General features: G+C 45.6%; 1 protein-coding gene across 1 annotated transcript; it reads left to right on the forward strand.

Annotated features, from left to right (window-relative positions):
• Positions 1-176: 176 nt before the first annotated feature.
• Positions 177-19,315, forward strand: PM20D1 (peptidase M20 domain containing 1). The gene is made up of 13 exons (XM_050955607.1): positions 177-399; positions 4,650-4,736; positions 5,378-5,610; positions 6,455-6,541; positions 7,446-7,579; positions 9,494-9,613; positions 10,494-10,569; positions 10,867-10,928; positions 11,236-11,314; positions 12,539-12,610; positions 14,945-15,113; positions 15,846-15,945; positions 16,803-19,315. The coding sequence occupies exons 1-13, from the start codon at positions 192-194 to the stop codon at positions 16,930-16,932; spliced, it is 1,557 nt and encodes a 518-aa protein (XP_050811564.1). The 5' UTR covers positions 177-191; the 3' UTR covers positions 16,933-19,315.
• Positions 19,316-27,855: the final 8,540 nt, after the last annotated feature.

A 27,855-nucleotide genomic window follows, 5' to 3' on the forward strand; every position in this document is an offset into this window, starting at 1 on the left:
CCCCTGGCTCCAGCCCCCTGCTCTGGGCACGGCACGTGAGCTGTCAAGTTTCCGGAAACAGCTGTCAGGGTCAGGGAACTCCAACTCCCAGCAGGCCTTGCGGCGAAGGCCGAACGAAGCCGCCTGTTGGCCAGTGTCTCTGAGTTGGCGGCGGGTGATTGGCGGGCGGCGCGCGAGGCCAGCGGAGCTGCATGGCGGAGCGGAGGGGGCGGCTGCGGGGGGCGGCCTGGGCCGCCTGCCTGGGGCTGTGCGGGGTGGCGCTGGCCCTGCTGGCTGCGGTGCTGGTGCGGGCCTACGTCCTCCGCCCCCCGCCGTGCCCGCGGCTCTGGGAGCGGGGTGCCGCGCTGGGCTTCCAGCTCAGCGCCCGCGACAGACAGGAGCTGAAGGAGGCGCTGAGAGGTGAAGGGGCCGGGATCCCAGGAGAGCCCCCCCGGCCCCCATGTACCCCCAGACCAACCCCTCTCGGGACTCCCTGGCCCCCAGCTAACTTCCACCCCGGGGGTACCCCCAGCCAACCCCCCCCGGGACCCCCAACTAAACCCCACCCCTGGGGGACCCCCAGCCAACCCCCCTGGGACCCCCAGCCAACCCCCCCAGGGGTACCCCCAGCCAACCCCCCCCGGGACCCCCAACGAAACCCCACCCCGGAGGACACCCAGCCAACCCCCCCCGGGACCCTCAACTGAACCCCACCCCAGGGGTACCCCCAGCCAACCCCCCCGGGACCCCCAGCCAACCCCCCCAGGGGTACCCCCAGCCAACCCCCCCGGGACCTCCAACTAAACCCCACCCCGGGGGTACCCCCAGCCAACCCCCCCGGGACCCCCAACTAAACCCCACCCCTGGGGGACCCCCAGCCAACCCCCCCAGGGGTACCCCCAGCCAACCCCCCCGGGACCCCCAACTAAAACCCACCCCTGGGGGACCCCCAGCCAACCCCCTCGGGACCCCCAACTAAACCCCACCCCAGGGGTACCCCCAGCCAACCCCCCTGGTACCCCCAGCCAACCCCCCCGGGACCCCCAACGAAACCCCACCCCTGGAGGACACCCAGCCAACCCCCCCCGGGACCCTCAACTAAACCCCACCCCGGGGGTACCCCCAGCCAACCCCCTCGGGACCCCCAACTAAACCCCACCCCGGGGGGACCCCCAGCCAACCCCCCCGGGACCCCCAACTAAACCCCACCCCGGGGGGACCCCCAGCCAACCCCCCCGGGACCCCCAACTAAACCCCACCCCGGGGGGACCCCCAGCCAACCCCCCCGGGACCCCCAACTAAACCCCACCCCTGAGGGACCCCCAGCCAATCCCCCGGGACCTCCAACTAAACCCCCCGAGACCGCCAACTAAACCCCACCCCTGGGGGACCCCCAGCCAATCCCCCTGGGACCACCAACTAAACTCCACCCCAGAGGTACCCCCAGCCAACCCCCCTGGGACCTCCAACTAAACCCCATCCCTGGGGGACCTCCAACTAAACGCCCTGGGACCCCCAACTAAATCCCACCCCTGAGGGGACCCCCAGCCAACCCTCCCCAGCCCCCAGCTAATCCCCATGCCCCTCCCCTGGGGGTACCCCCAGCCAACACCCTGGTACCTCCCAGACCCCTACTAACCTCCACCCCAGGGGTCTCCTCAAACTATCCTTCTGATCTCAGGGGGAAACTGCCCCTGACTAAACCTTCTAGGGGGACCCCCAGACTAATTCTCCCAACAGACAACCCCTCACCTCCAGATTAGCCCCCCCTGCCCTACCAGAGATTCCCCAAACTAACACTGCTCCCAAGAATTCATGCTCCCAGACTAAATCTTTCCGCAGGCCCCCCCCCCCCCATAGACACAGAAACCAAGCTAACCCCCTGGGGCCAAACCCCTATTCCTGGCAGGCTCCCACCAGCAGAACCACCTCCACCCCTTGAGAAATCTTGGAGACTATAATCCCATCCCAAATACCCCCACTCCTCCCATCCCTGATTGATCCGCCCTGATGACGGACCATTTTCAGCCCCTGCCCCTTCGTAGCTAAGTCTCTCCCTCCCCAACCCCCAGACCAGCACTCCATCTCTGCTGAGGAGTGCACCCCCATGGATCCCTAAAGTGACATTCCCTAACTGCTCCATCTCTGGCCACCAAAACTCCTTCATGACCCTCCCCCAAGCAACTTCTACTAGGCTTCCTCCCCCCATTTCCTCTGGGCCTAAGACCCCATCCCAGGGCCCTCTTGAGATTTAGTGCTCTGAAACACCCCTCCACCCAGGACTCATCCTCCAGCTGAATTCTCCAGGGTCTGAGCCTGCCCTGAAGACATTGAGCAGCCAGAAATCCCCTAAGTATTGATGCCTCCTCATCAGCTACTAATGCCATCCATTTACCAAGACCCCCAGGGCACTGACCTCTCTAGTCTGGTGTCCCTGGCAGAATTTCCTCAGTGGGCACTTCTCTTCCATGTGTACCATGCACCATCAGGCACAGACAAAAACTGCTTGAGCATTAGCACTCCCTCAACTGACACCATTCCCCCCACAAACACACACACTAGTGTCTTCTTCCCATTGTGTCACTTTACTTTTAAGCATCTATTCAGCCCCTTATTGCCTGCTTAGATATTGGTCTGCCCCCCTCCCAGCACCTCTTCTTAGACACTGACACATTCCCAAGGAAACAGCTAACCCATCCTCAAGCTCTGACTACCCTCCAGCAACTGAGGCAGCTGACACCGCCCTGAAACTGACAACCTCCCTTTATCCCCATAAGGCACTTCACTTGTGTATTACATCCCTCCCTGCCCTGCTTCCATGACACTGCAGAAAGTACATGCTATGGGTGATAGGGAAGAAAGAAAAACTGCAGAAGAAAAAGACTGAATATCATTTCTTTTTTTAAGAAAAAGAGGATTTATTTCTTCTGCTGACAAATGAAAGAAGGGAATAATATTGTTTTAATATCTCTTCTGTTAATTCATTGCTTGTTATCAGTTAAGATTCTTTAGCACCGCATGACACGGTGCCTGTCTCAAAATACCCGGTATGTTTACATTTGCAGCCATATACTTTGATCCCAACAGATAGCCTAAGCAAAACCTGGAGATGTGTCTTGGAGATAGTGGAGGACACAGATATCTGAGTGTCATCTGTGTACCAGTGACACCTGAATGACAATTTTGCTGAGTGGTCCAATGTAGATATTAATGAAAAAGGAAGACAGGATATTGAGGGATTCCACAGCCAGGGGCCTGGATGTCTCAGAGCGGTATAACTGTTTTAGTTTATAAAACACTTTGAATGAAAGATGATCTTTAAATGCAAGGTGCTGTTACTGTTGTTGGTTGTCCCATTCCTCATCCCTTGTTCATAAACATAATATTAAGTCTATAGAAGAGGGACGATAAGAAGTAGCTGAATCCATTAGGCTGCACCATATTTGGAGTAGATGGCAGGGAAAAACTTGCCCAGAAAGCTGTATAAATGTTTTAGAGTTTGCCAAATGGAAGTACTGCAAATAAATGAATTATTATGCTTTCCCACAGCAGATATTCTTTTCTTAACTGGGACCAGAATTTCACACACCTGCAACCTTTGTTTCCTCCCAGTGACAGTTTTCTCCAGTATCTCATCCTTCTTAGATACAAAACACAGTTTGTCTGCATTCTCCAATTCTACACCTTCAGATGTCCCTTTGCCACACTAAATAAATTAGTGCCCCCTTTTCCTTTCTGGCTCAAATCTTGTACCCCTGCCTTGCAGGCATCCAGTTATAGAGCTAATTTATTTGTACTTTCAGACACAAAGACTCTTGCAGGAAACTTCTGGGGGTATATGGATTACATTAGGATTGGAAGCTAGTAGAAAACCAGACTCAGGCATCAAACAATAGTTAAAACTTTTAAAATAGGGGAAAAGCTATCCTGTATTTAGTTGGTGGAATTATTACCTAGCAAGTGGAAATGGTTTTTTTTTAATTAGAAACCAAAAAATCTTCTTTAGAGAGACCTTGATGAAGTAGATAGGAGCAGGTCCATAGTGGGGCATTATGAGCCATCATGGAGCAACACTGTCTGAAGTAAAGGATGCTTCAGCGAACACCACGTTCCCATAAAAATGTGATGAAGCAACTCACATTTTCCACTCAACAAGCTCCTGTGAAGTGCTAAGCATTGTCTTCAGTGAGAGTTGAGTGTACTCAGGCTTGAGCTCAAAGTAATGTTTTTCATTAGGAAGCTTATTGAAAAAGATGGTGCAATTATATTTGAATTCCCATCTAGTATATTTGCATTAATATAAAACGTTTTGTCGACAAGGAATCAATCTTCACAATACAGTGAAATGCAGCTGCTTCCAGAGTGGAAAACAGTAGCATTTTTAACAATGCACAGCAACAAAACACAACAATTTAGAACAAGTAATTAAGAAGAACATTCTGTATGAAACTATACAGGCATTAATAGGGTAGCCAGAATGTAGTTAATGAGCTTAAAATGTGGTCGATTCTTTGAGGGTAATACCACCTCTACCCTCTGTCTTGGGATCTGTAAAGCCTACAAAATACTCAGGATCTTAATTTTCTTACCTATTCAAATTACAGTTAAAAGGACTGTTGGACTGGTTGTCATCATTGCCAAAAATCCTCTACTTCATGTTTTCATTTAAGGTGCCATCAAAATTCAAACCGTTTCCTTCTCTCCAGAGGACCAAAATACAACAGCCTTGGCAGAATTTGGGAATTATATTAAAAAAGGTACAGAATTTACATTCCTACATATTTTTAATAAAAGGGCAGGAGTTTGGCAACAAGTTGAGGAGAAGTTTAGATTCTGAATATAATGGAATAGTACTGTGTTTGACATAGCACTTTTTATCTTGATTTTTCTCAAAAGGGGACTGTATTACCATCAGGGCCAAAATGGGACCTGCAGTTCAACTGTGGTATATCTCCACTGATGGTAGAAACTGAGCATAGACAGGGCATAGGTGTCTTTCATGACCCTGCCCTGAAGAGAGTTAGACAACCTTGTGATAAAAAAGCCTAAACCTGTCTGAGCCCCGTCTGTAGGTTCAATCGTCCAACACAGCTGCAGGTCCTGTTTTTGCCAAGGGAGACAAAACTCTAGTGAGGGTTTCCACTGCAGATTGGGACAGTTTGGTAAAGCTGTTTGAGGGAAGCTTGCATATTTGCTGCCTGCATCGGATCAAGCTTTGTATCTTATTTCTATGTGTGTTAAAATTCACTATAGAACATGCTTCCATTAAAGTCAGTGGCAAAATTCTGCTAACGGGTTCGTGTCATATTCCAATAATTTTGGTGGTGGAATAGAAAAGATCTTGCTGATTTTTCTCCTTTGTATATTTCTCTCTTCTTTTGACTTTATTTTTAAACAGTCTTTCCTGCTGTATTTTCTACCAAGTTCATTCAACATGAGATCATTGGGGGATATAGCCATCTCTTCACTGTCCAGGGTTCTGACCCTCAGCTCATGCCCTACATGCTGCTTGCACACATGGATGTAGTCCCAGCTTCCCAAGAGGGGTGGCATGTCCCTCCTTTCTCGGCTAAGGAACTTGACGGTTTCATCTATGGACGAGGAACAGTGGACAACAAAAATTCTGCTATAGTATGTCTTCTCTGTCACCTCATTTCAGAGAGATGAAAAACTCTAAGGAATGTTTTTGTTCATAGTCTGATGGGTAAATAATTAACAGTCCCATAGTTCTGTGATTTGAGAACTTCCGTTTTGGAACTAGTTAGCTATTGAGAATGGCAGTAATAATCCCAGAAACAACTAAATCAAAATTAACCATTGCAATGTATGAGGCAAAATGGATGCTGGCAAGACAGCAGAAATGCAAACTAACCACTGCTGATTAGACAATGACCATAGTTTAGGAAGAAAAAAAAATAGATGAGACTGGAAAAACACAAGTGTTAATGGATGACAAACTTCATCCCCACTGTTCTTATTTTTCTTTGTTCTTCCTTAGTAATGTTTTTGTCTAAAAAGTTAATCCTCATTGAAGTAATGGGTTTGCTACAACTAGAGAGAGCCATACCATATGCAGTCTAGATGCAATTTAAAGGCTCAATTAAGTGGATTTTTTTCAGAGATAGAGACCCCAGTCATGCTCCCTTTGAAATCAGTTGGAGTTTGCCTTGGCCTCCAGTAGGAATAGGATCAAGCCTATACTATTTTATATATTTATTCTGATGTTATGTAACACACTGAGTCTTAAGGATTATTAAGTCTCTTGGATTGTGCTTGCAAAAGAATGTGATTATCATCAACTAGGTGGAGTGAAAAAAAAATCTGCAATAGTTAAAAGAATGAAGCCTGCTTGAGGACTGTGAAAGTACTGGATTTCCTTTACATCTTCATGTTCTTTGCCATATGAAGTAGCTCTTCTTTGCAGTCTCAGAGAGCAAAAGGACACAGTGACTAACATGCTGTCTCTGTTCCACAGGGTATTCTGCAAGCTCTAGAATTCCTGCTGAGAAGAGACTACAGACCTCGCAGGTCTTTCTATATTGGCATTGGACATGATGAAGAGGTATTTCTCTCAGTCGGCATGCATCCGATGAAGTGGGCTGTAGCCTACAAAAGCTTATGCTTAAATAAATTAGTTCGTCTCTAAGGTGCCACAAGTACTCCTGTTCTTCTCTCAGTCTCTCTCGTTTCCCGCTATAACAGCAGCTTGACTGTTGGATAGCCAGTTGCCTGCATTGTGCTTTTACTTGACTAAATCAACTTTCTAAGGATTATTTACCGTGAACCCCCCCGATGATCGTTGTTGCATTGACAAATCACTCTTTAGCGCATTGCAGTCATAGGTATATATTGACAGTTCTGCTCTCAGTGACCTGGGCCATCAGGGTTTTGCTCAGTGGAGAAAGAGGAAAAGGGTATATCTGTACTGTTCTTTGGTGTGGGTGTCAGACATAAAAAGTACAGTGTATGAGTGAAATGTGAAAATCCAGGTTAAAATCTATTTGATTGTTCCAAGTGAACAGTGTTATCTAACAGTCTTAATTAATGACATAGGGCTAGAAATTGAGAATGATAGGGTAGCAGAATAGCCCATTCTCACAAAGACAAGAAGGGATTCAGTGAAATTGAAAGACAAGACATGATCAAATTAAATACCTTTTTAAACAATGCCTGATTAAGCTGTAGAGCTCATTGCTGTGGGGTAGCATTGAGGCTTCTCATGAATAATGAGAACATCTTCCGTTTTATTAGACTGGATGTAAACTCTCTTGCTTCAGAGCATAAGCAACCACTAATTGACAGGGGTTAGAAAGAAACTTCATCCCATGGACAGGTTATTTCATAATTGTTCACTCTGGTGTTTCTTGCACCTTTCTCATGTAGCACTGGTCAGAGTCAGGATACTGTACTAGATGGACTGCTTGTGCGATTCAGCATGGCAATTCCTCTGATTTGGATTCTCATAGGTATCTGGTCATAAAGGAGCAATGAAGATTGCGGCTCTGCTGAAAGCTAGAGGAGTGAAGCTTTCTTTCCTGCTAGATGAGGGAAGCGTTATCTTAGATGGGTTCTTGGAGGGAATAAAGAATCCAGTAGCAGTGTAAGTAAGGAAAGAAGAGAATTTACCACAATGAGCCTGATCCCTGGCTTTATGGGTAAGTATAAGAGAGTCTGCTAGTTTGGACTAATGCAGCGGTGTCCATAATACAACATAAAGGCCCTCTATGGCAGCTGCTCTTTTCTTCCTTGGTGAAGACACAGCCGATGAACTACTGGGTTTTATTGCTGGTGACTTGACTGCAGTTTCTGTTCATCTCAGTGAAAATATAAATATAAGCAAATGTTCGGACTGTGTGCGTATTTAAGAATTAAGTATATTTACATACTTACATACATTTGTGTGTCTCTCTTAGGCTCCAGGCAGATTTTCATTGCAGCCCTCGATATTGCAAAGATTGGGCATCCTTAGCTAATGCATGGAGCACTTGGCTGGGAAACCCACCCTTAGGTTTTCATCCCACCAATCACTGTATCACACTGTTGTTATACCTCTTTGTTTACTTGAGTAGGTGAGTTTGGCTAGGTTGCAGCTGAGTCACAGGGCTGAGGATGGAGATATCCATATGTATGTGCAGCCGTCTTCTAGGCTGTCGTTTATAGCTGCCCAGGGATTTTTTTTTTCTTTAGATAAAAATGTAGTAACTTTGATGTGTAGTTGAGGTTTTGGCAGCAGAACCTGAGGCTGGTTCACCATCGTGGCAATCAGTGTTTCAGCCTCCTGACTGCCATTTACTGGTGTGCAAATGGCAGGATGAGGGCGTGCAGTCAATGCTATTTCTCTTTGGTCAGCTTAGATAGCGACCCTGGTTTAGCTGTGAAGTTTGTCTTTGGTATGCAGCTTCTAAATTTGATTCATACCTTTTCTGAGGGAATGCAAGGATGACCCTTTATCTTGAGTAGGAAAGAATGAGGAAATGGGGTATCAGTTGAGTTATGAATTCTGTCCCTTTCCCTCTGTGGTAGACAATCCTCTAAAGACCTGGGATCCCTCAATGGCCTTGCTGAAATATCACCTGGAGGTTAATGTAGGAAGCCCTGTGATGAGTCAGTCTCATTTATTTGTTGTTGTAAAAAGCAGGGGAAGGACAACCAGGCGCTAACGGGATGTGGTATTGTGCTATAAAGAACTTGGTGACAATGGCCATGTTTATCACATTTGTTTTATCAGATACTGTTGGTAGAAGGGTCATATCTGACTGCGTATAGGTGCTTCAGTTTTACAAATCCATTTCCTTCTCCAAAGCTGCAATTTAGTCTTTTTGGGGAGCATTCTGGTTTTCATGCAGAACTATAATCAAAAAGAGACCCCCATAATCTTAGTGTTGGCTATGGGAGCATATAAAAGGACACATGCATGGGCCAGTTTTCCAGTGGAAAATATGATACCTATATATTGAAATATGAATGCAGTTTAGATTTAATAAGACAGCAATTGGCCCTTGACATCAAACAAGAATTAAAATGCTATCATTTAAGGTTTTAAAAACACTGCACAGGATAAGTATTTCCTATTGTCTGCCTCCACAGAGGTGTTTGTAATCATTTTAATTACCATGAAAGGCTCTTGTTATACTTAAATGACATTTGTTTTTAAGACACTTGGTCTGTCACTAATACTGCAGCTGTGGTACAAAACGTAAGCAAAGAACCTTCCGAGTGCACTTACTTTCAGTCTTTGAGCAGTGCTGTCACAAGCAGGGTACTGCAGCTGTGCCAGAGCAAGTGTAGTTGTGTGATGTGAAATCTGGAGAAAAAGCCAAGACCACAATGCTCCTACCACTCAGATGTGGCTTTAAATGCTTTTTGTTGTTGTTGCTGCTGTTGTTAGAGCATTTTTGTTTGGTTCTAAAAAATAAGCATATCAGCCCCATCTGTCTACAGTCAGTAGAGGCTGAAGAACTCCGGTTATGTAATATTTGGAATCGGTTTGATGAAGTTATTTCTTGTTCATCAGAATAGCTATCACAGAGAAGGGTTCAATTACAGCGAACTTCAGCGTGGAAAAAGAGCAAGGTCATTCCTCTGCCCCTCCTAAGGAGACGAGTATTGGTATTCTTGCAGCAGCATTGTCCAGGTGAGAGTTTACCTGACTGTGTAACAGACCTAAGATAGTCGTGCAAAATCTCCTTAAACAGACTTGACTTCAGTGCTATATATTGTACTTCTCTGTGTATGTTTAAAACTGAAGCTTATGGCTCTCATAAGTGTGCAGATATGCAACCCCTGGCAGAGGAGTTGTGGTCAGGGGAAGAGGGCGTGGCGCACCTCTGCACTCCAGCTAGTCACACTTCCTGGAATGGTCCCTAGGGACCCTGAAAAGCCAGGCATAAATTAGATCATCATCTGAGCTACTCAGACTTACTCCAGGGGCCTAAATGTCACTCAGTAGCCCTAGAATTTGGATATCTGCAAAGGTGACATAAATCTATTTTTGTTCCATCCTTTTGTCTGTTGCTAGAATTTCTCTCCAAGAATCTTTTGTGACTGTATCTGCTGCCTACGGGTGATATCTGTGCAGGCAAATAAACATGGTGTGGTATCAAAATGTTATATCCCATAGGTTCTGGTACAAGGTAGTGCTCCTGCTTCTCAGCCTCCCTATCCCAATGGATACAGACTAGATTGATGGGAGCAAGGGTGTTGTTTTATAGAAGTGCCTGAAATAAAGAGAGACTTGCTATCTTTTTGGCCTACCATTTTTATAGATTTCCACATCTCCCTTACTGTTCCTTCCTTCCCATTGGGAGCCAACCTTGGCTATCTCTTCATCCTCCCCAAAAGAATATCTTTGGATGAGACAGCAAAGCTTTGAAATCCGTGGTGAAGTTGTTCCTGATTTGTGAGCTATGAGGGATATGGCTACATTTCAAGCTCTTGGTCAGATCTATGAATGCAATCTGGTTTCTGCAATGTAGAATGAGGTTTTTTTTCAAATGCTCATTTGCTTGTTGTAGGTTGGAGCAGAATCCCATGCCCAATCTGTTTGGCCATGGACCAGAAATCATGATTCTTGAGCACTTGGCTTCAGAGGTGAGTATTCAACTGTAGCTTCATTCTCAAGTTTCACATAATTAATGTTAATAAATTAAAAGTAGCCCCAGATGCAAATTACCTAGGGGGGTTTCCTAGTCTCTGTTAAAATCATTTAACTCAGAAAGGAGAATTCAAAGCTTAAGTGCAATAGTTCTCCCTCTGCAACATCCCTCTCATACTGTACATAGCAGTGATCCCTTAGCCCTGTGTTCTGCACTGAGTCATGACATCACTTCAGTCTCCAAAGCTGGAATTTTGATAATTGGTGTATCTTTGTTTTCTCTTGCCACTTAGTTCCGTTTTCCTCTCAATCTCATCATGACCAACCTGTGGCTGTTCTCCCCTATCGTCAGCAGGTAAAGGGAACACATCCCCTCTTCACACTCCCAGCCTCTGCCCCCATGAAATATGGGAACCAATGTCCATTTAAAAACTTTAGTCCTCTAGTTTTCTTGTCAATAAGCCTGATCTTCCCTGGGAATCAGCCATCCTATTTCTCAGTTTATCAGACTGTAAAGCATTTACCTTGCTTTAATTAATAATTGAAACATACTATAGCTGCTCTGTTAATGCATAGGTTGGTCTAATCAATTTAATTCTCACTTTTGTCATTTATATCTTTTATAAATACAAAACTCCTTTTAAAAACTTATTTTCATGCAGAATTTTGGAGCAGAAGCCCTCCACTAATGCCTTGGTTCGGACCACCACAGCAATCACCATGTTTAATGCAGGAATCAAGGTAGCTTCATGTGTGCATTTGATTTTTCCTCCATGTAGCGTGAGGAGAATGCTTGTATTATTTAGAATGGTGGTTCCCACATACTACTAGATGTGCCATTATGAATGGTTGATGTAGTCTCCTCTTACACTTAATTTTAAACTCAGCCTCTGTACTGGGCCTTCATGCTTTGCCAACCTCACTCCATCTGAAAGTATAGCCTAGTTCGCACCTTAGGGTTTACAACAGAAAATTTTTTCACTGATGACAATATTTGTTATCCAGTTCTTTCTAAACTGATGCTGAAAATGGTTTAAGTGCTAATGTAGACAGGATAAAAAACATTTTCCACCCTGTTACACAGTGCATGACTGAGACTTTGGACCACCCAATGTCAGCAACAGGACAATTTCCTACTATATATGGGACCTTTGTCTCATGATCACAAGACTGATATCCCTAAACTCCACAGTGGGTTAGAGCAAGCACAGCAGGGTGAGAGGCAGCAGGTTCTGGCTGGTACAGTCAAGGTCTTAACCTGATAAACTGCACGGTTGAGAATTGCAGCTCTGGAACACCAATGAGAGCAATTAATAGTTTGGGCCTACCTTCTGCATTCCTCAAAGGAAATCTTTACTGAAAAGGATCATTTGTCTAGAAAACAAGTAATAGGTAAACAGTGACACTGAGTGGTGAGAAGAGAAATAACGTGTTGTTTGCTTTTTTACTGTGTGTGTTCAAAGACTGTGTAACTTGCATACTTAACAAAGAATAAAATATATTTTGTAGAAAACAGGAATTCTGTATCTCTACTTATGCTGTTAAGTGACGTACTTGGGTCATGCCTGGTGTGCTTTGGGGAAGTGGACTCAGCTATAAAGGAGGATTTTTTGGAAGAGTGACATCAGATAAAATGAGGTTATTACTAAAAAAAAAAAAATGCCAAGCCCTTTCTCACATAGAGAAAAAATTCTAAATGAAAAGCTCCTAATCCTTGTATAACTACCTGTGTGCTAAATGGCTAATGTTTACAGTGATCAAATGGTGGAAGGTTTGGGCGTTTATTTCAATAGGAGCTGGTTGGGGCCTTACACTGTGAGCCCTGGAACTGCAAGAGCAATAGTTTAAACTTTTTGACAGCAGTGCATATCAGGCTGATGTAGTATTACAGTAGCAGTTCTGTGATTGGCCTTTGACTCTGCTTATGGCTTTCTTTGTATTGGTTGAGCCTCTTTTTTCCCCTAGTCCAATGTCATCCCACCTTCTGCAAAAGCAACTGTGAATTTTCGGATCCACCCATCACAAAAGGTTGAAGAGGTAATGTCTGCATTTTACATTTGTTCACCTATTTTTTTTCATCATGACATTTGTCCCTGACATGTCATTTACTTAACTTTCCTATACCTTTGAAATGGACACTTGTTGACTGGTCTGGGGATCGCAAGCTTTCCTCTGCATTGTGGATCTTGCCTCTGCCATCTCCAGACTGCGCAGTTGTAATACACTCTACCTAGGGTTCCCATAGACGACCTCTCAGGAGCTTCATATAGTGCAAAATTGCCTGCCTACATTTTGCAGATGACAGATGTGAGCATGTAATATCTGTGCTGGCTTCCTTTATGCTTCCAGGTGCAAGTCAAGCTATTGGTTGTTTTTCTGTAAATCTCTGAGTGTAATGGCATCTTGCCAGCTGAGAATACCTTATCCCTTGTTGCAGCAGGTCTTTTCCATCAGAAAGCTCTCATTGGCTGTTCCCAAGTTTAGAGTCTAGGAGAAAGGAGTGTTCTGCAATTTGCAGTCTGCCAGAGCCAAGTTTATCCAAAGTTTTTTTCTCTTTGAGCATGTCATGGGTTTTTCCCCACTTTGAACTTTAGCATCCAAAAAGTGGGGACCTGCATGATCACTTTTAAGCTTAATTACTAGCTTAAATTTGGTACGCTGCCACCAGCCAAAAATATAGTGTTTGGCACACTTCCTGTTCCCCCAAAACCTTCCCTGGGGAACCCAAGACCCAAACCCCTTGGGTCTTAAAACAAGGAGAAATAAACCATCCCCCCTTCTCGCCCCCCCCCCCGACTTTCCCCTCCCTGGGTTGCCGTGGGAAGCTACACAGATCCAAACTCCTTGGATCTTAAAACAAAGAGAAATTAACCATTCCCTTCCTTATCCTCCCACCAATCCCTGGTAAGTTTAGACTCAATCTCTTGGATTCTAAAACAAGGAAAAATAAATCAGGTTCTTAAAAAGAAAGCTTTTAATTAAAGAAAGAAAAGATAAAAATTATCTCTGTAAAATCAGGATGGAAAAATGCTTACAGGGTAATCAGATTCATATAGCCTAGAGGGGCTCCCCCCTCCCCCGCCTGAGATTCAAAGTTATAGCAAACAGAGGTAAAAATCCTTCCAGCAAAAGGAAAAAAACATTCACAAGTTGAAAGAAAACAAACATAAGACTAATCTGCCTTGCCTGGCTATACTTACAATTTTGAAACATGAAAGACTGATTCAGAAAGATTGGGAACACCTGGGTGTACGTCTGGTCCCTCTTAGCCCCAAGAGCGAACAACGAACAAAACAAAGAGCACAAACAAAGACTTCCTTCCACCAAGATTTGAAAGTATCTTGTCCCCCCGTTGGTCCTCTGGTCAGGTGTCAGCCAGGTTCACTGAGCTTCTTAACCCTTTACAGGTAAAAGAGACATTAACCCTTAACCATCTGTTTATGACAGAGCCCATAACATAAGATGCATGTGTCCACTGTGTCTTTTTCTTTATTTGGGCCTGTAACCAGGGGAGATTGTCCCTTTGGGCCAGTTGTTTGCTTTAATGTTTGTTATATGTGCCAGATATCACAGTGATGAATGCAGTGTAAATGAGAGATATCCTCAGTGGTTTGTTTTACAGGACTCTTTTTGAAGACTCACTTTGGATTCTAAACACTACCTTCTAAATATTGAGGCGAACAGGAGACAACCCGGATTCTGAGGGACACCCTCTATGAAATAGACTTGCAGCTATGTTAAGCATCCTTTGGGAGTCACTCTTGCTTCAGAGTAACCCATAGACAACTTCACTGGTTCACATACCCCCACCTTAAAAAATTTGTGAAGTGAATTCATAAAACATCGAGCTCACATACTACCAGTGGTACATGGTGATCCATGGTTTGGGAATCTTGCCATGGACCATACATGCTTATGTAATAGTATTAAGGCTTATCTTCTGTCAGTTGCAGCCACTGGAAAGTGACCTGATCTCTCTCACTTGAGTAGGTCTGACATAGCCTATTATCTATGAATAATATCAGACCCCTCTCTCTGGAAAATCATGGTGAAAGTTTTTTTGGATTCCAGCCACATGGTGGTGCGCTTTTGTACTGAAGGGGTTAAGGAAGGCCTTTTGAGGCACTGACCCATAAGTGATTGCCTTGGAAGTACTTGGACCTTTAATGCCAGGAGCGCATTGTGTAAGAGGAAAACAAACTTCCACCATGAGGCCACTACATGGCCCCTGTTGTGATCGTATAATCTTCATTTGGAGCCATAGCTGGCAATTGATTTACAAGGCAAGCCTTGAAACTGGCACCTGCACAGACAGCCACAAGGAAAACTCTCATTCCCTTTGCTTATTTGTTCCTCTGGGTGTGTTCATAGGTGCTAGAGATAGTCCAAAACACTATTGCTGATGACAGAGTAAAGATACACCTACAGGAAGCCTTTGACCCACTCCCTATCAGCCCCTGGGATAATCATGCCTTTGGAGTCCAGATTTTCCGAAGAACCCTACTGGATGTTTTCCCCGATGTCAGCAGCGTAGCTCCAGGTAAGAGCAAACACATGATGATTATTGTTTCCTCTTATACTTCCACATTCCCGTCTCTCCCCCCGTTGCTTTGTTTCCATTTCTGTGTATCCCTCCACCCCAGCTGTTAACGACTGGAAACTGCTGCTGTTCCCTCTTCTGTTAGGTTCCATCTCTCTGCTCTAAACTGTGTGTGTGTATGGGGCGAGTGATGGTGGAAATAGAAAAAAGCAAACAGGAAACTGGCAGAAACAATGAACTTTGAATTGAATCTCCCTGCAAAATATATCAGGGAATCTCTTCAGGGATGTAAGGAGTGGCAGGGGAGGTCTTCTCGTCTTAGCACTTCAGTTTGCAGTTCCATGACTGGCAAAATCATCTTTCTTCTTCTGTGCTGTACCTTACTATCTAAAGCACTTATCATGCAAGCTGTTCCACGCTGTGCTACGCAGCTTACTGGATAGGAACTTAAGCTTGAAATTGACACATAGAAGAATAAGAGCCTGATACTGACAGATGCTGGGCACCACAACTCCCATTGAAACCAACCAGGTGTGGTGCTCAGCTCCTCTCGTTGCTGAAAGAGTTCCAGCATTCTTTATTTCCTGTGCTGATGTGGGAACAATAATTTGTTTTCAAAAGGAGTTTAAGTTTTCAAAGTGTAGAAATGCAACATCAGCCAAGCCTTTTTCCTTGAAGGCTAATTGGTTTCACTTGTGCTGAGAAAACCTGACCTGTGAGTTTGTTTTCCAGGTATTTGTATTGGAAACACAGACAGCCGGCACTTCACTAATCTCACAGATGCCATTTATCGATTTAACCCACTGGTCTTTAAACCAGATGATTTACCCAGGTATTGTATTCTGCTGGTGTGGGGAATGCTCTAGGGACTATTGTTAAAGAAAATTAGCACTTGCTGGCCTAGAGAAGGAAACTCAAATTTGTATACTGTGGTGTAGCAGTATGGGTGCCTCAGAATCACAAAAGCCACCCATTTCCTGCGGCGTTGGGTGCTGCACACATAATAGGGGAGAACTGCTGTGGGAGTTAGCCCCAGTTCGTCTCTGTTTAAAATGTAGACAGGACCTGGTTCAAACATCCCTTCCAGTGGGACAGCTGAACTTGGTTGGATCACAAATACAATTCTGGGTTCTGAAAGGTTTGGTTCTGATGTGAAGCCCTTATTTAATATGGATGTCCACATGCCGGCACAAACATGGTACTCCCACTTGATAAACCTTTTAAAGCTGGGAGTTATGTGAATACAAAAGTATTAACCATGCTAGGAGTTGGTTCACTTGCTAGCGTATCAATTTTATCTTCCATGCAAGTGTAACTGAAATAGGAGCAATGTGCCCAGGTGGCTGTTCTGCACTCTGACACAAAGGGTCTGTGGTATGTTAATGCAGGGACCGACAGTGCCTGCTATACTTCCACTTTCCTGCCCTATCTACCCACTCCATGGTCTTACCCACTGTGCTCTGGCCTTAGAATCAGTAAGCCATTTATGCAGGCCTCAGGAAAAGATCTTGCTTAGAGTGCATTGTTCTGTAGATGTTTATTTGTCTCACACTGTTTCCTACTTAAGTCTTGACATTCCCATGCCTTTATAAAGAGAACTGGCGAATCAGCAGTCTGGACTGGGTTTGCAGTTCCCATGTAGGCGGCTCATGCATATTGTAATGAAAAATATTCTTCTCACTTTAACAGAGTCCATGGCTTCAATGAGAGGATCTCAGTTGAGGGCTATGAGAAACAAGTGGAGTTTCTCTACCAGCTGATTCAGAACTCTGATATCAACAAGCTCCCAGAGCCTCATGCAAACTCCCACGAGCTGTGAGACAAAAGAAATGGGGAGAGGAGCTGCTATGGAGGTGAATCATGGGATGGCAGCGACTTGGGGTATACAAAGCAGCTACTTATTGACATTGCACTGTGCTCTGGATCTAGGTTATTGTGGATGGTAATTTGCATAGAGATGAAAAGCAGTGAGGCTGCTGTCAGAAGATACAAAGCCTGCCAAAAAGTAAAGGGAAACTTGAAATGGCAGAAGAGAATTGGAGCAATGGAAAAAGCCTCTGATCTCCACACCTCCTCATCTCCCTACCTTCACCTGCAGCCATTAGATACATGCTAATATTAAAGGGAAGTGCTGTGGGATGGAGCTTGGGGGAGGGAATGTTAAGGAGACACAGAACAAGCACAACATGGAAAAACTGGTGGAAATGGCCAGAAAACAGAGATTTATTTTCTGGAAATACCCATCTCCTTTCATAACCCTACTCCTTTACTGTACCACAAAATTTTCACCTCTGTGGAAAGGGTCAGTGCAAGGCCTAGGCACCATCCAAGTCCTATCTGGAGGGCTTAAGTCTCACTAAAGTAAGTGTTTAATTAGGATTTAAGTGTTGCCTACGCCTTTTCCTGGGCCTCTACACGGGCCAATTTCATCCAAATGGATCGTTATATGTATTCCCAAAACACTGAAGCGCCGATCTGCAAGGTGCTGAGCTGAGGTCAGTGGAAGCTGAAGCCACTGAGCACTTTGCAAGATCAAGCCCCAGAAGCCTAAAAATCCGGTGCTGTGTAGTTTAAAGACAGCATGAAATGCTGAATATGCATCCCCTGCAGTAGTATGTGGAGCACGCTGTGTAATGCCCTGGTACTGCAGCAAGCTTGCTTTTGCCATTAAGTTGACTTTCCCTGATGCTCACATGCCATCCATTGTTACAGTTTTCCTGAGCTGCGTTTTACTTGTGTAACAGATGGATATATATGCCTCAAGGAGTGCTAGTAACATACTGATAAGGCCACAGGAGCATATGCCCTCTCCTCAGCCCCCTCTGTACATTTACTGCCTGTGGCCATTTCAGAAAAGACTAGTGCTTTCAGAGGCCCAACCTGGAACACTTTTTAGGGGTCTGGTTTTCAGAAGGTGACTGTTCAGCACTTTCTGAAATCTCATTTAAGGGATCTTCCAGTCACTAGACATTTGAAAATCTTGGTAATAATTTACAATAATTTTAAAAATCTCCAAAAGATCGAATTACATAGTTCCAACTGGTGGTGCCTCGGATTTCTTTTCCTCTTTTTTTTGGTTGTATTTAAGTATTTCTGTCTGTCTCTCTTTGGTAAGCTCCATGAGGCACTATGTGATCGTGGTGCCAGAATTATAAATTGCAGATTTAAGAAAAAATAAATCAAAATTGTGTGTTCATCTATTTTCCCTTTTCACTGAATAGGTTGATACCTAGGAGATATATTCTTCCCTTTTCATCTTTAGTTTTCCGTTCCTAGCTTGTTTCTGTATGGTGCAGAATGACTCCAGTTCCCTTCCAGTCAGGTGGAGCTGAGAACACTCTGCACCTTATTGGAAAGGTCCCTAGCACACTAAAACTGTGTCTACACTAGCACTTTTCAGGAAATCACCCACTCTTGCCCTAGTAACGATGGCAGCCTAAGTGTAGACAAGCCATTGGCATTTTTACCACCATGTCATCTAACCCTGCATGCTTTGCACTAGTGCACTCATCATTGTTACCACCCAGGGGTTTGCACCAGAGGGAGATTTCCCAGAAAGTGCTAATGCAGACCAGGATTAAGTATCCGTCTTTTAGGCTATTGCAGAAATGTTCCCTTTCACTAAAGTTGCCATTATTAGTTAAACAAACAATTGTCAAGAAGTGGCATCTTATCCAGGTGCTATCCCCAAGTGCAAAGGGTGAAAGCCACTTCATGCACTACTAACACAGGAAGTGCAATGCTGGAAACAAGCTAAAACCTCTTTCAGCTGCACTGTTCCATAGATGTCTGTCAAATTGTACATTGGAATGGAAAGCGCTCTCTGTATTCTTGGTGAAGAAAGTATAGGAATAAGGTAGGTTACAATGAAATGTCATCTTTGAAAACACTAAAAAATGAAACTGATTCTTGTACACCTCTACCCTGATATAACACAAATTCAGATATAACGCAGTAAAGCAGTGCTCGGGGTGGGGGCGGGGCTGTGCGCCTCGGCGGATCAAAGCAAGTTCGATATAACACAGTAAGGTTTTTTGGCTCCCGAGGACAGCGTATATCGAGGTAGAGGTGTACTTTCCTTCTTACCAAACTGTTTATGTGCACACTGGTTTTTTTGCAACATTTGTACTAAAATTAAATTACTGATTAAAAAATAAAACCTGCTCTTGATTTGAAGCTAATAAAAATGGGATTGCAGATTCTTTCCCGGTCTTTATTTAATATTCTAACATGAATGTATAATTGCTGGGAAGAGGTTCATCTCTTCCCTGCCATCAGTCATTTCCACACCTGAGTCTTCATTAGAGCTAGTCAAAAAATTTCCGTCAAAACAGGAAAAAACCCACATTTTTCCAGCTATCTCCCCTCCCTGGTGCCCTCCTTTCTGTACGAAGCCTTTGTCAATTAATTTTGTCTATTCCCTTCCATAAACTGTTTAGGGGTCTGCCTAAATATCCAGCAGGACTTGCTACTTCCATGACAGGAGGTTCCCCGTGAACCTGACATTTCCCACCCCCCTGAGCTAGGTAGCAAGAAATCTTTAATCAAGCGTCTCTCTCCTTTGTGCTACCACGTGGCTGGCTTTGAGAAGAAACCTGTCATGCTTGGAGTGCCAACTCTCAAGTAGGGAGACTACCACCCCAAAGTCAACTTTCACAAGCTACCTGCGTGGCTTTAGAAAGCTGCAATGACACAGCTTTTCCCCTGAAACCCCCTTGTCCCTTGAAGTATCAGGCTGAAGCTGAAGTCTCAGTCTGAATCTAAAATAGAGACTTGAATCATTGGTATTTGAACCAGCCAGGAGCCCTCAGCAGTAGGACTGTTGTATCTGTTACACCAGTGATTCCCATCCACACTCACCCTTCGCAGCAGAGATCGGCACATTGAAGACCCACATGGACATCTAATCCAAACGGTGATCTCATAGTTTAGGTGGTGTTGGAAGCACCTTTGTGTGGGGGAACCATCTAGTGGTTAACACACTAAGTTCTGGGCTAAGCTGCCATTTGCACCAGTGCAGGTTAATGTGGTTTCAAGCAGAGAGTGAGCTGCACCAATGCACTGTGGCTTATTGCAGTTTTGCTTATTTACACTAGGGGTTTGCACCAATGCAGTTTCTACAGTGTCTGCAATTGCATGTAGGCAGGGGCTTGGTGATGGAAGCAGACCACCTCCCTTACTGATTCAGACACACCACGTTGCAGCACCATTTAACTGCAGGAGCTGTCATGTTTCAAAGGGGAAGATTAAGAAGTGTAGAAACCATAATCATCACTTTCACAGCATTCTGCCTTAAGCCAAGAGCAACAGAATGTCCCCAAAATGTCGCCATTGATTTGTTTAGAAAGGAATAGGAAAATGTTGAGGTTTCATTAAGTCTTTAGTGGCGGGGGTATCTGCTAAGTAGCCTTTTGCTTCTCCCCTGCCTTTGCCTTGTGTGGACCCCTCACCATTTCTGAAGTGGTAGAGTACACTCAACTCTCCCTGGGATTTGGCCCTGTTTGCAGTGGGGGTGAAACAAAGTAACATTCCACATAGCACATAATTGTCTTAATCAGGTTAATGTAAATTAAAGAGCAGCTCCCAGCCAGACTTCTAATAAGACTTAGTGCTTAATAGAGCATGTTTCATCTTCATTTTGTTAGCACTAAATAGGCTGCAGTCCTGCAGTGAGCTCTGGGTGGGCAGACCTCAGCCTCTGGGCTTAGAACCATGGAGGGATCAGGGCCTTCATTAGTTCCTGACAGTTCCTCTTCCCTGCTCCATCCTGAACTCCTGCCCCGCTTCTCACACCCGCACAAATCCAAATCATTCTCTGCAGCCTTGACAAATAGTCTTGTCCCACTCATATCCCTTCAACAAATAGTAGTTAGTTTGCTCAATCCAATGTCTCCTGAAGTCAATGGAGATGCACTGATGTCAATGGCCTTTGGATCAAGTCCTCTGATTCTCACAACCACCCATCTGCAGTGAGATAGGTAAGTGTCGTCCCATTGGACAGGGAAACAGCAAGGGAGAGATGTGCAGAGGCCTGCGTAAGATAACTCTTACCCTTAAGAATCAGGTGGGTTATGGATTTACAAAAAATCCTTCAAGCTGACCACGTATCTGGAGTGCAACTGGATAATGTCCTGCTCTACCCCTTAATCCTTCTGTCTCTCTTTAATGATGGTTTGGGAGCTGTGCAACCATTAAATGTAGGAGTATAAGTACTAGAGTTTACAGATGATTCTTTAGGATATAAATGCGAATATAATAAACATTACTTACTGATGCTAAGGTCTTTACACATGTATATGGAGATAAGAATAATATATTGCCTGGCCCAGGGGCCATACTTTCAGCTAAGTATCTCCAGATGAGTTACAAAGAGCTAGTTCAGTCTCATAACACTTCTTTCAAAGTTAGGTAAGGGGAGTTATTTCCCAGGGTACACATGGCACAATTTAGATAGAGACTAAGACTCCCGTTCAACAAAGCACTTAGGCAGTGGACTATACCTATCCCTGCTGATGCCAGTACAATCTCTCCTGTACTTAGAGCAGGTGCTCAAGTGCTTTGCAGGATCAGGGCCTAAATGACTCACCTAAGGTTACACAGGGAAATGAAAGAGGAGCAGTCCCCTGCTCTAACAATAAGAAAACAATGTGGTTCCAATTGTCCTTTCCCACTAGCACACAGCAGAAATAAATGCCCTGTACTATAAGATGATACAATGAAAGCTGGCATAATGAGGTGTATAGATTACTTTAAAGTATTTGTTGTATTTAGTCACATTAACTCATTTTTAAGAGCCCGAAGTTAGTTGCATCTGTGGCATGACATACTGCAATATATAAGGTTGGGCAGGAACTCACTCCAGTCATTTGTCCCCCATATAATTTCAGTCCACATACTATAATGTCATTAATCCTGCACCCATTGTAACAACAAAATGAATAAGAATGTAGCACACCCCATTCCCTCCCTCTTCTCCCCCCAAAAGTGGGAGGCAGCTTCCTCTGGCCGGCCCCAGCAGTGGTCTCTTCTCTGAAAGTTTCAGCTTCTTGCCTTGGCAGGGCATAAACAAAGTGAGTGCTGCAGGTTTGCATAATCCTAACTCAGGTCACATTGTTGTACAAGCAAATACTATGGCCTGAAAAGAGGCATTTGCCCCCTGTTGCCTGTAGCAATCTGAGAAAAAGGGCCCTGCTGGAAGCAAGCCAGGCAAAAATGTCCTTTACATTTTGTAGTGTCCGGCTACCACACAAACCTCACTTCCCTCTGTTGTGATGCTGGGTTATGTCTTTAAATGAGATTCAATGAAGCACATTTCACTGTGAGGGGAAGTGAAGGGCAAATAGCACTGGAAGGCAGGGTTGGTTGGGGGAAGGTGCTGGGTAAATTGTGTGCCACGCCGTCCTGCCAATACACCACAGGTCTGAGCCTCAGTTAGGCCCTGCTCCTCCAGCCCAGAACCAAAGCTGGGATTGTGCAGTGTCTGTCCTAGATAAAGGTTCATAGAAGCAACTTGAAACCACCGCACTCAGGTGCTTTTGATAGGCTTTAACCTGAGGTCTCTAGTGGTACAAGCCTGCAGTATTAACCCATTGCTCCAGCTGCCCCACTTCCTAACTGAGCCGTTTTTTTATGCTGAGCGTGGGGTTTTCCCCATCAGCCAGGACTCCCCTACACCTATTCTCCTTCCCCCTAGTGCCATTATTGGCTGCCATGTCTCACTAACCTGTCTAGGTTTTTACAGGGTTACACATCACCCTGATAGCTATAAATATCTCCCTACCGAATAGCTTCTCTCTCCATCCCATACAGTCTTTCCCATGGGCTTGTTATATGCCTCCTAAAATGCCTCCTATTTAAATGGTATTTAAGATCCAAGGTAATTCATAAAGTGCAGTGTAAGGATGATTCATTGGCCTTTTTTGTAAAGATCAAATGTAGCCTGACAAGGGTAAGTAATTTTTATTATGGAATGGAGCGCAGTATAGAAACCTAGCCGTATAGTATGGCTTCTTACATGCTCTATGAGGTACTATGGTAGAGAAACAGATTATCATCCAGTAGAAAAATGGGCCTAAGCCAGAACTCCAGCTCCAAGTACACATGAACTTTGGAAAACTGCTCTGAAACTCAACTTTGTAGCTTGCACTCAGTTTCATTACATCATGAACTACTATGATCCTCTTATGTATGTGGAGAAGGTTTCCTCTCCCTATTGTATTCAGCTTTGCTCTGTCCTTTCCCCTTATCCCCCACCCCATGTCCATGAAGCTCACAATCCCTTTGACAATAGTTACGAAAGTGAACATAAACGTGTCTATGGTTGTCTAACCCCACCAGCCATCAGGTAGGCAGCAGCCAAGCGGGGCCTGGATCACACCAGAGCATACAGGGCTGACTGCAGCACAGCTAAGGAAAGGCGAAATTCCACATCTGCATTTTCTAAAGAAAGCTCTGTTACCAGCTTCTGTTTAAAAGGGCCGGGTTTATTTTGAGCCCTGGATGACTGTGGATGAGTCTCCATGACTGTCAAGCGCTGAGTGAGAGGAGCAGGCAGGAACAGAGTATTTACAAAAGCATTTCCTCCAGCCATTTTGCCTTCTTGGCTCCTCTTTTGCCTTCTCCTGCCTTTTCTTTTAAGATTGTAGAGCTTGTGAGACCATTTTTTCATGCAGATACTGTGGGAACATCCCCTCTCAACTTAGGCAATGCCCCTCAATCCCAGCATGCAGCATCCCTTGCTATCTTAGAGCTGGGTTCCCCTCACAGCTCTGCCAGTGATCCTCAATTCTGGCATACAGCATCCCTGCTATTCTAGAGAAGGGTTTCACATACATAGCTCTGCTAGTGCCCTTCAGTTCTGGTCTTTGACACTCCTGTTCTAGAGCATGGGTCCTGTGGAAAAATTGCCAGCTCAACATGCCCCCTCCTGGATGGCTGCGGTGCTGCAGCAACTTTTGCCTCAGTTTCCCCAGCTATCTTTTGGCCTACTCCAACCATAGGAGAGTCCTGGTCCTCTGGCCAGCCCACTTTGCAGAATCCTGCCCCTTCCAGGGCCACAGAGTCATAGAAATGTTTTCAGAGAATTATCCACAATGGCTTCAAGATCTCTTTCTTGAGTGGTAACAGCTAATTTAGACCCCATCATTTTTTATGTATAGTTGGGATTATGTTTTCCAATGCGCTTAACTTTGCATTTATCAACATCGAATTTAATCTGCCATTTTGTTGCCCAGTCATCCAGTTTGGTGAGATACCTTTGTAGCTCTTCACCATCAGCATTCGACTTAACTACCTTGAATCATTTTGTATTGGTTGCAAACTTTGCCACTTCACTGTTCACCCTCTTCTTTTGATCATTTATCAGTATGTTAAACAACACAGGTCCCCATACAGATCTTTGGGGGACCTTGTTATTTACCTCTCTCCAGGGCCAGCTCCAGGCACCAGCTAAGGAAGCAGGTGCTTGGGGTGGCCAATATCAAGGGACAGTACTCTGGCTGCTACTGGGGCAGCACGTCCAGGTCTTCGGCGGCGGGTCCCTCACTCCCTGTCTGCATGAAGGATCTGCTGCCAAATTGTGGAGCAGTGTGATCGTGCTGCTGCTGCTTTTTATTATTTTTTTTTTCGCTGCTTAGGGCGGCAGAAAACCTGGAGCCGACTCTGCCTCTCTCCACTGTGAAAACTTAAGATTTATTCCTACCCTTTGTTTCCTAGCCAGTTACTGACCTATGCGAGGACCTTTCCTATGGTGAGTATAGGGGTTCACTCACCATAGGTGGCACCTTCTTGTCGTGCTCTGGGGATCAGCTTTCACCAGGTCAAGCACCCTCTTCAGTCAGTTACTCAAGCTGTGACCCTTTTCTCTTTCTTCACGGCTGGGGTGCTCCCTCTTCATGACCCAGCCCTTTGGCCAGGTCGCTAGATAGTCCTCCCCTTCTGGGGTGTAGTGAGGCAGAATGACCCTCCTCCAAGCCTGAGCCCAAGAGACCACTACATGGGGTAACATTGTCTCTCCAAACCATCTGCCCAGTTGGCATCTCCAAATCAGCCATCATGCCGGAAGCAGAGGGGCCTGGTAGGAAGTATAAAGGGCTGGCCCTGCAGCTCACTTGGGCTGTTACCACAGAACGAGGCAGATGTCTCCAGCCTGCTGCAGAGCTCCGAAGCTGAAACTGCGCTGTGCAGCACCCGGCCCCCAGAGAAGACTGACCCATGAGAGGAATTGCCCAGACTGCTGTCAGCTGTGTACTCTGAGAAGCTGGAGGACCCTGGGAATACAGAGCCATACGCCCAGACTGTGGTAGGAAGTAGCCCAGGGACACCAGACTGTAGCCCGGTTTTGCTGCCAGAGACTGAGACACTGTATTTTGGTGGGATCCCTGCTGACCCAGTGGCGAAACCATCTGTCAATGTCAGGGCCCTGGGCTGAGACTGGTGGAGTAGGGTGGGTCTGGGTTCCCCCGTTGCCAACACCACCCCTGGGCCAGAAGGCCTGTGCTTTGTTTGTGGCTTGCCCCAGCTAGGAGGTTGTGGGCCTAGACTGTGTTTGCTGGCTGCCTTAGCCAGGAGGCGTAGGCAAAAGTCTGCTCCCTGCCCTGAGGGCCAGAGCCCATGACTGTGATTGCCACCTGCCCTAGCCCAGAAGCTTGGGCTACGTACTACTTACTGCTCTGCCTGCCAGAGGGCCAGAGCCATAGACTGCCAGGTGACTGCTGGTTACCAGACGCAGCAATACAAAGTGGCCTCCCGCCCAGCCCAGGAATCACTACATGGGGTAACATGGTCTCTCCAGACCAGCTGTCCAGTTTGGCATCCCCAATGCTCCTGCGGTTCCCAGCGGTTGACAGGGAACCCAGGCCCACTTTCTACAGTGAGTTCCAGCACAGGGACCCTATAACAAGCAGCCAAGGTCTGCACAGTCCTACCCCTTACTGCTATTTCCCTCAGCTTCCTCCTACCTAGCCCTCTCAGGCTTCCTTTTTCCAAGACACCTCTGAGGCCTTCATCTTGGGTTAGAACCCAGGGGCTTATTTTCCCTCTTTCGCCTCCCCTCCTCTCTGCTCCCAGAAACGGACTGCAAAATCTCTCCATGCAGCCCCTTTCTACTGCAAACTTCCCAGATTTATACTCCAGCCTACTCCTGCCCAGCTGAGATTCTTGTTCACTTAGGCTTGGCTCTCCAGAGCCCACATTAACCCCTTCAGGGCCTGTGTGAGGGTACACCCCCATCACACCCTCTTATCCCATGACTCCTTACTTGCTTAAGAGCCTCCTCAAAGGCTTCCTCAAAGTCCAAGTACACTATATCCATTGGATCTTCCATGTCCACATGCTTGTTGACCCCTCCCAAAGAAATCTAACAGATTGGTGAGGCATGATTTCTCTTTACAAAAGCCATGTGGACTCTTCCCCAACAAATCGTATTCATTTCTGTATCTGATAAGTCTGTTCTTTACTATAGCTCTAACCAATGTGCCTGGTACTGAAGTTAGGCTTATTGGCCTGTAGTCATCAGGATTGCATCTGGCGCCTTTTTAAAAAATCAACATCCCATTAGCTATCTGCCAGTCATCTGGTACAGGTTCATCCTGGCCTATCCTCCAGATGCAAGCAGGCAGGTTAATTGGCTTCTTAGATCCATATTAACTTTTCTCACTGTGTGTGGGGTAAACACCCCATCACAGCTTCCCAGAATTCTTGCCAATGCACTTTAGTCCTAATCTGCACTCCTCCCTGATATGCCAGTCCTGCCATTCAGGGATATAGCTGAGCTAGAAAGCTGAAATGTTTATAGCCACTAACTGATCCATTGTCCCCGTTACTCACACTCTACCTACCCCTTAGGGTGACCAGACAGCAAGTGTGAAAAATCGGGATGGGGGGGGAGGTAATAGGAGCCTATATAAGAAAAAGACCCCAAAATCGGGACTGTCCCTATAAAATCAGGACATTTGGTCACCCTACATGCCCTGTAGGATTTCTCCTGCAGTGCAGTCAGTGAGATGCAGAGAGCTAGCAGGGTGTTAACAATAGGGCCGCCTATGGTGCAGAAATCCTGCTAGTGATCATCAGAAATACTGTCCCAGGGACATTTTTTCAATTACACAGCCAGGCATATGCCCCGCCTGCACCAAGCTGCCGTGCAGGAGATTTGGGTTTAGTTTCCAGTCTCCTGGCTTCCCCGGGACAGCAGGGGCTGCAGAGATAATGAGCTCAGCATGGTGGGGAAGGGAGTGCCCAGCATCATTCAATAGAGACCCCTATGACTGATTTAAGAGCGGTGATGACGGGCTCCAGAGGAAGCTCTGTCCAGTTCTCAGCAGGAAGGAAAATGACCGCATCCAGGGGCGGTTAAAGCAGGGGGGAGTCGAAAGTGTAAGCGCTCTTCAGCAATGATGGATTGCCTGGGGTGATGGGACACGAGCGTCAACATCCAAGCCACCAGATATGATACTAGCAGCTTTTGATACAGTTTCCACTGTGCTTTTACTCCAACTCCGTTGTGTTTTGCTACAGCCCAGGGGATGCTCACGAACATCTCTTGGACACAGTGTCCCAAACTTGCATTATACATACTAGCACGTCAAGGAACCTGGTGATAGTCTGGCCACATGCTAACCTGGAATCTAATCAGCCAGCTCCGGCTTGTCGTGCAGACCGGTCCTTGACTGCTCCATAACCGAGAGGATGAGTAAGTGGTAACCATGTGGCTAACTGGATGCTAGCTACCCATTTGGCTCAT

Source organism: Gopherus flavomarginatus, chromosome 5 (genome assembly GCF_025201925.1).
Source record: "Gopherus flavomarginatus isolate rGopFla2 chromosome 5, rGopFla2.mat.asm, whole genome shotgun sequence".
NCBI classification, from domain to species: domain Eukaryota; kingdom Metazoa; phylum Chordata; order Testudines; family Testudinidae; genus Gopherus; species Gopherus flavomarginatus.

Bases quoted from the DNA above. Each gene is read 5' to 3' on its own strand.
- PM20D1 (XM_050955607.1), top strand. From the start codon at position 192: ATGGCGGAGCGGAGGGGGCGGCTGCGGGGGGCGGCCTGGGCCGCCTGC. The intron at 6,542-7,445 runs GTATTTCTCTCA...GGATTCTCATAG, and splicing joins GCATTGGACATGATGAAGAG to GTATCTGGTCATAAAGGAGC. The intron at 15,946-16,802 runs GTATTGTATTCT...TCACTTTAACAG, and splicing joins AAACCAGATGATTTACCCAG to AGTCCATGGCTTCAATGAGA.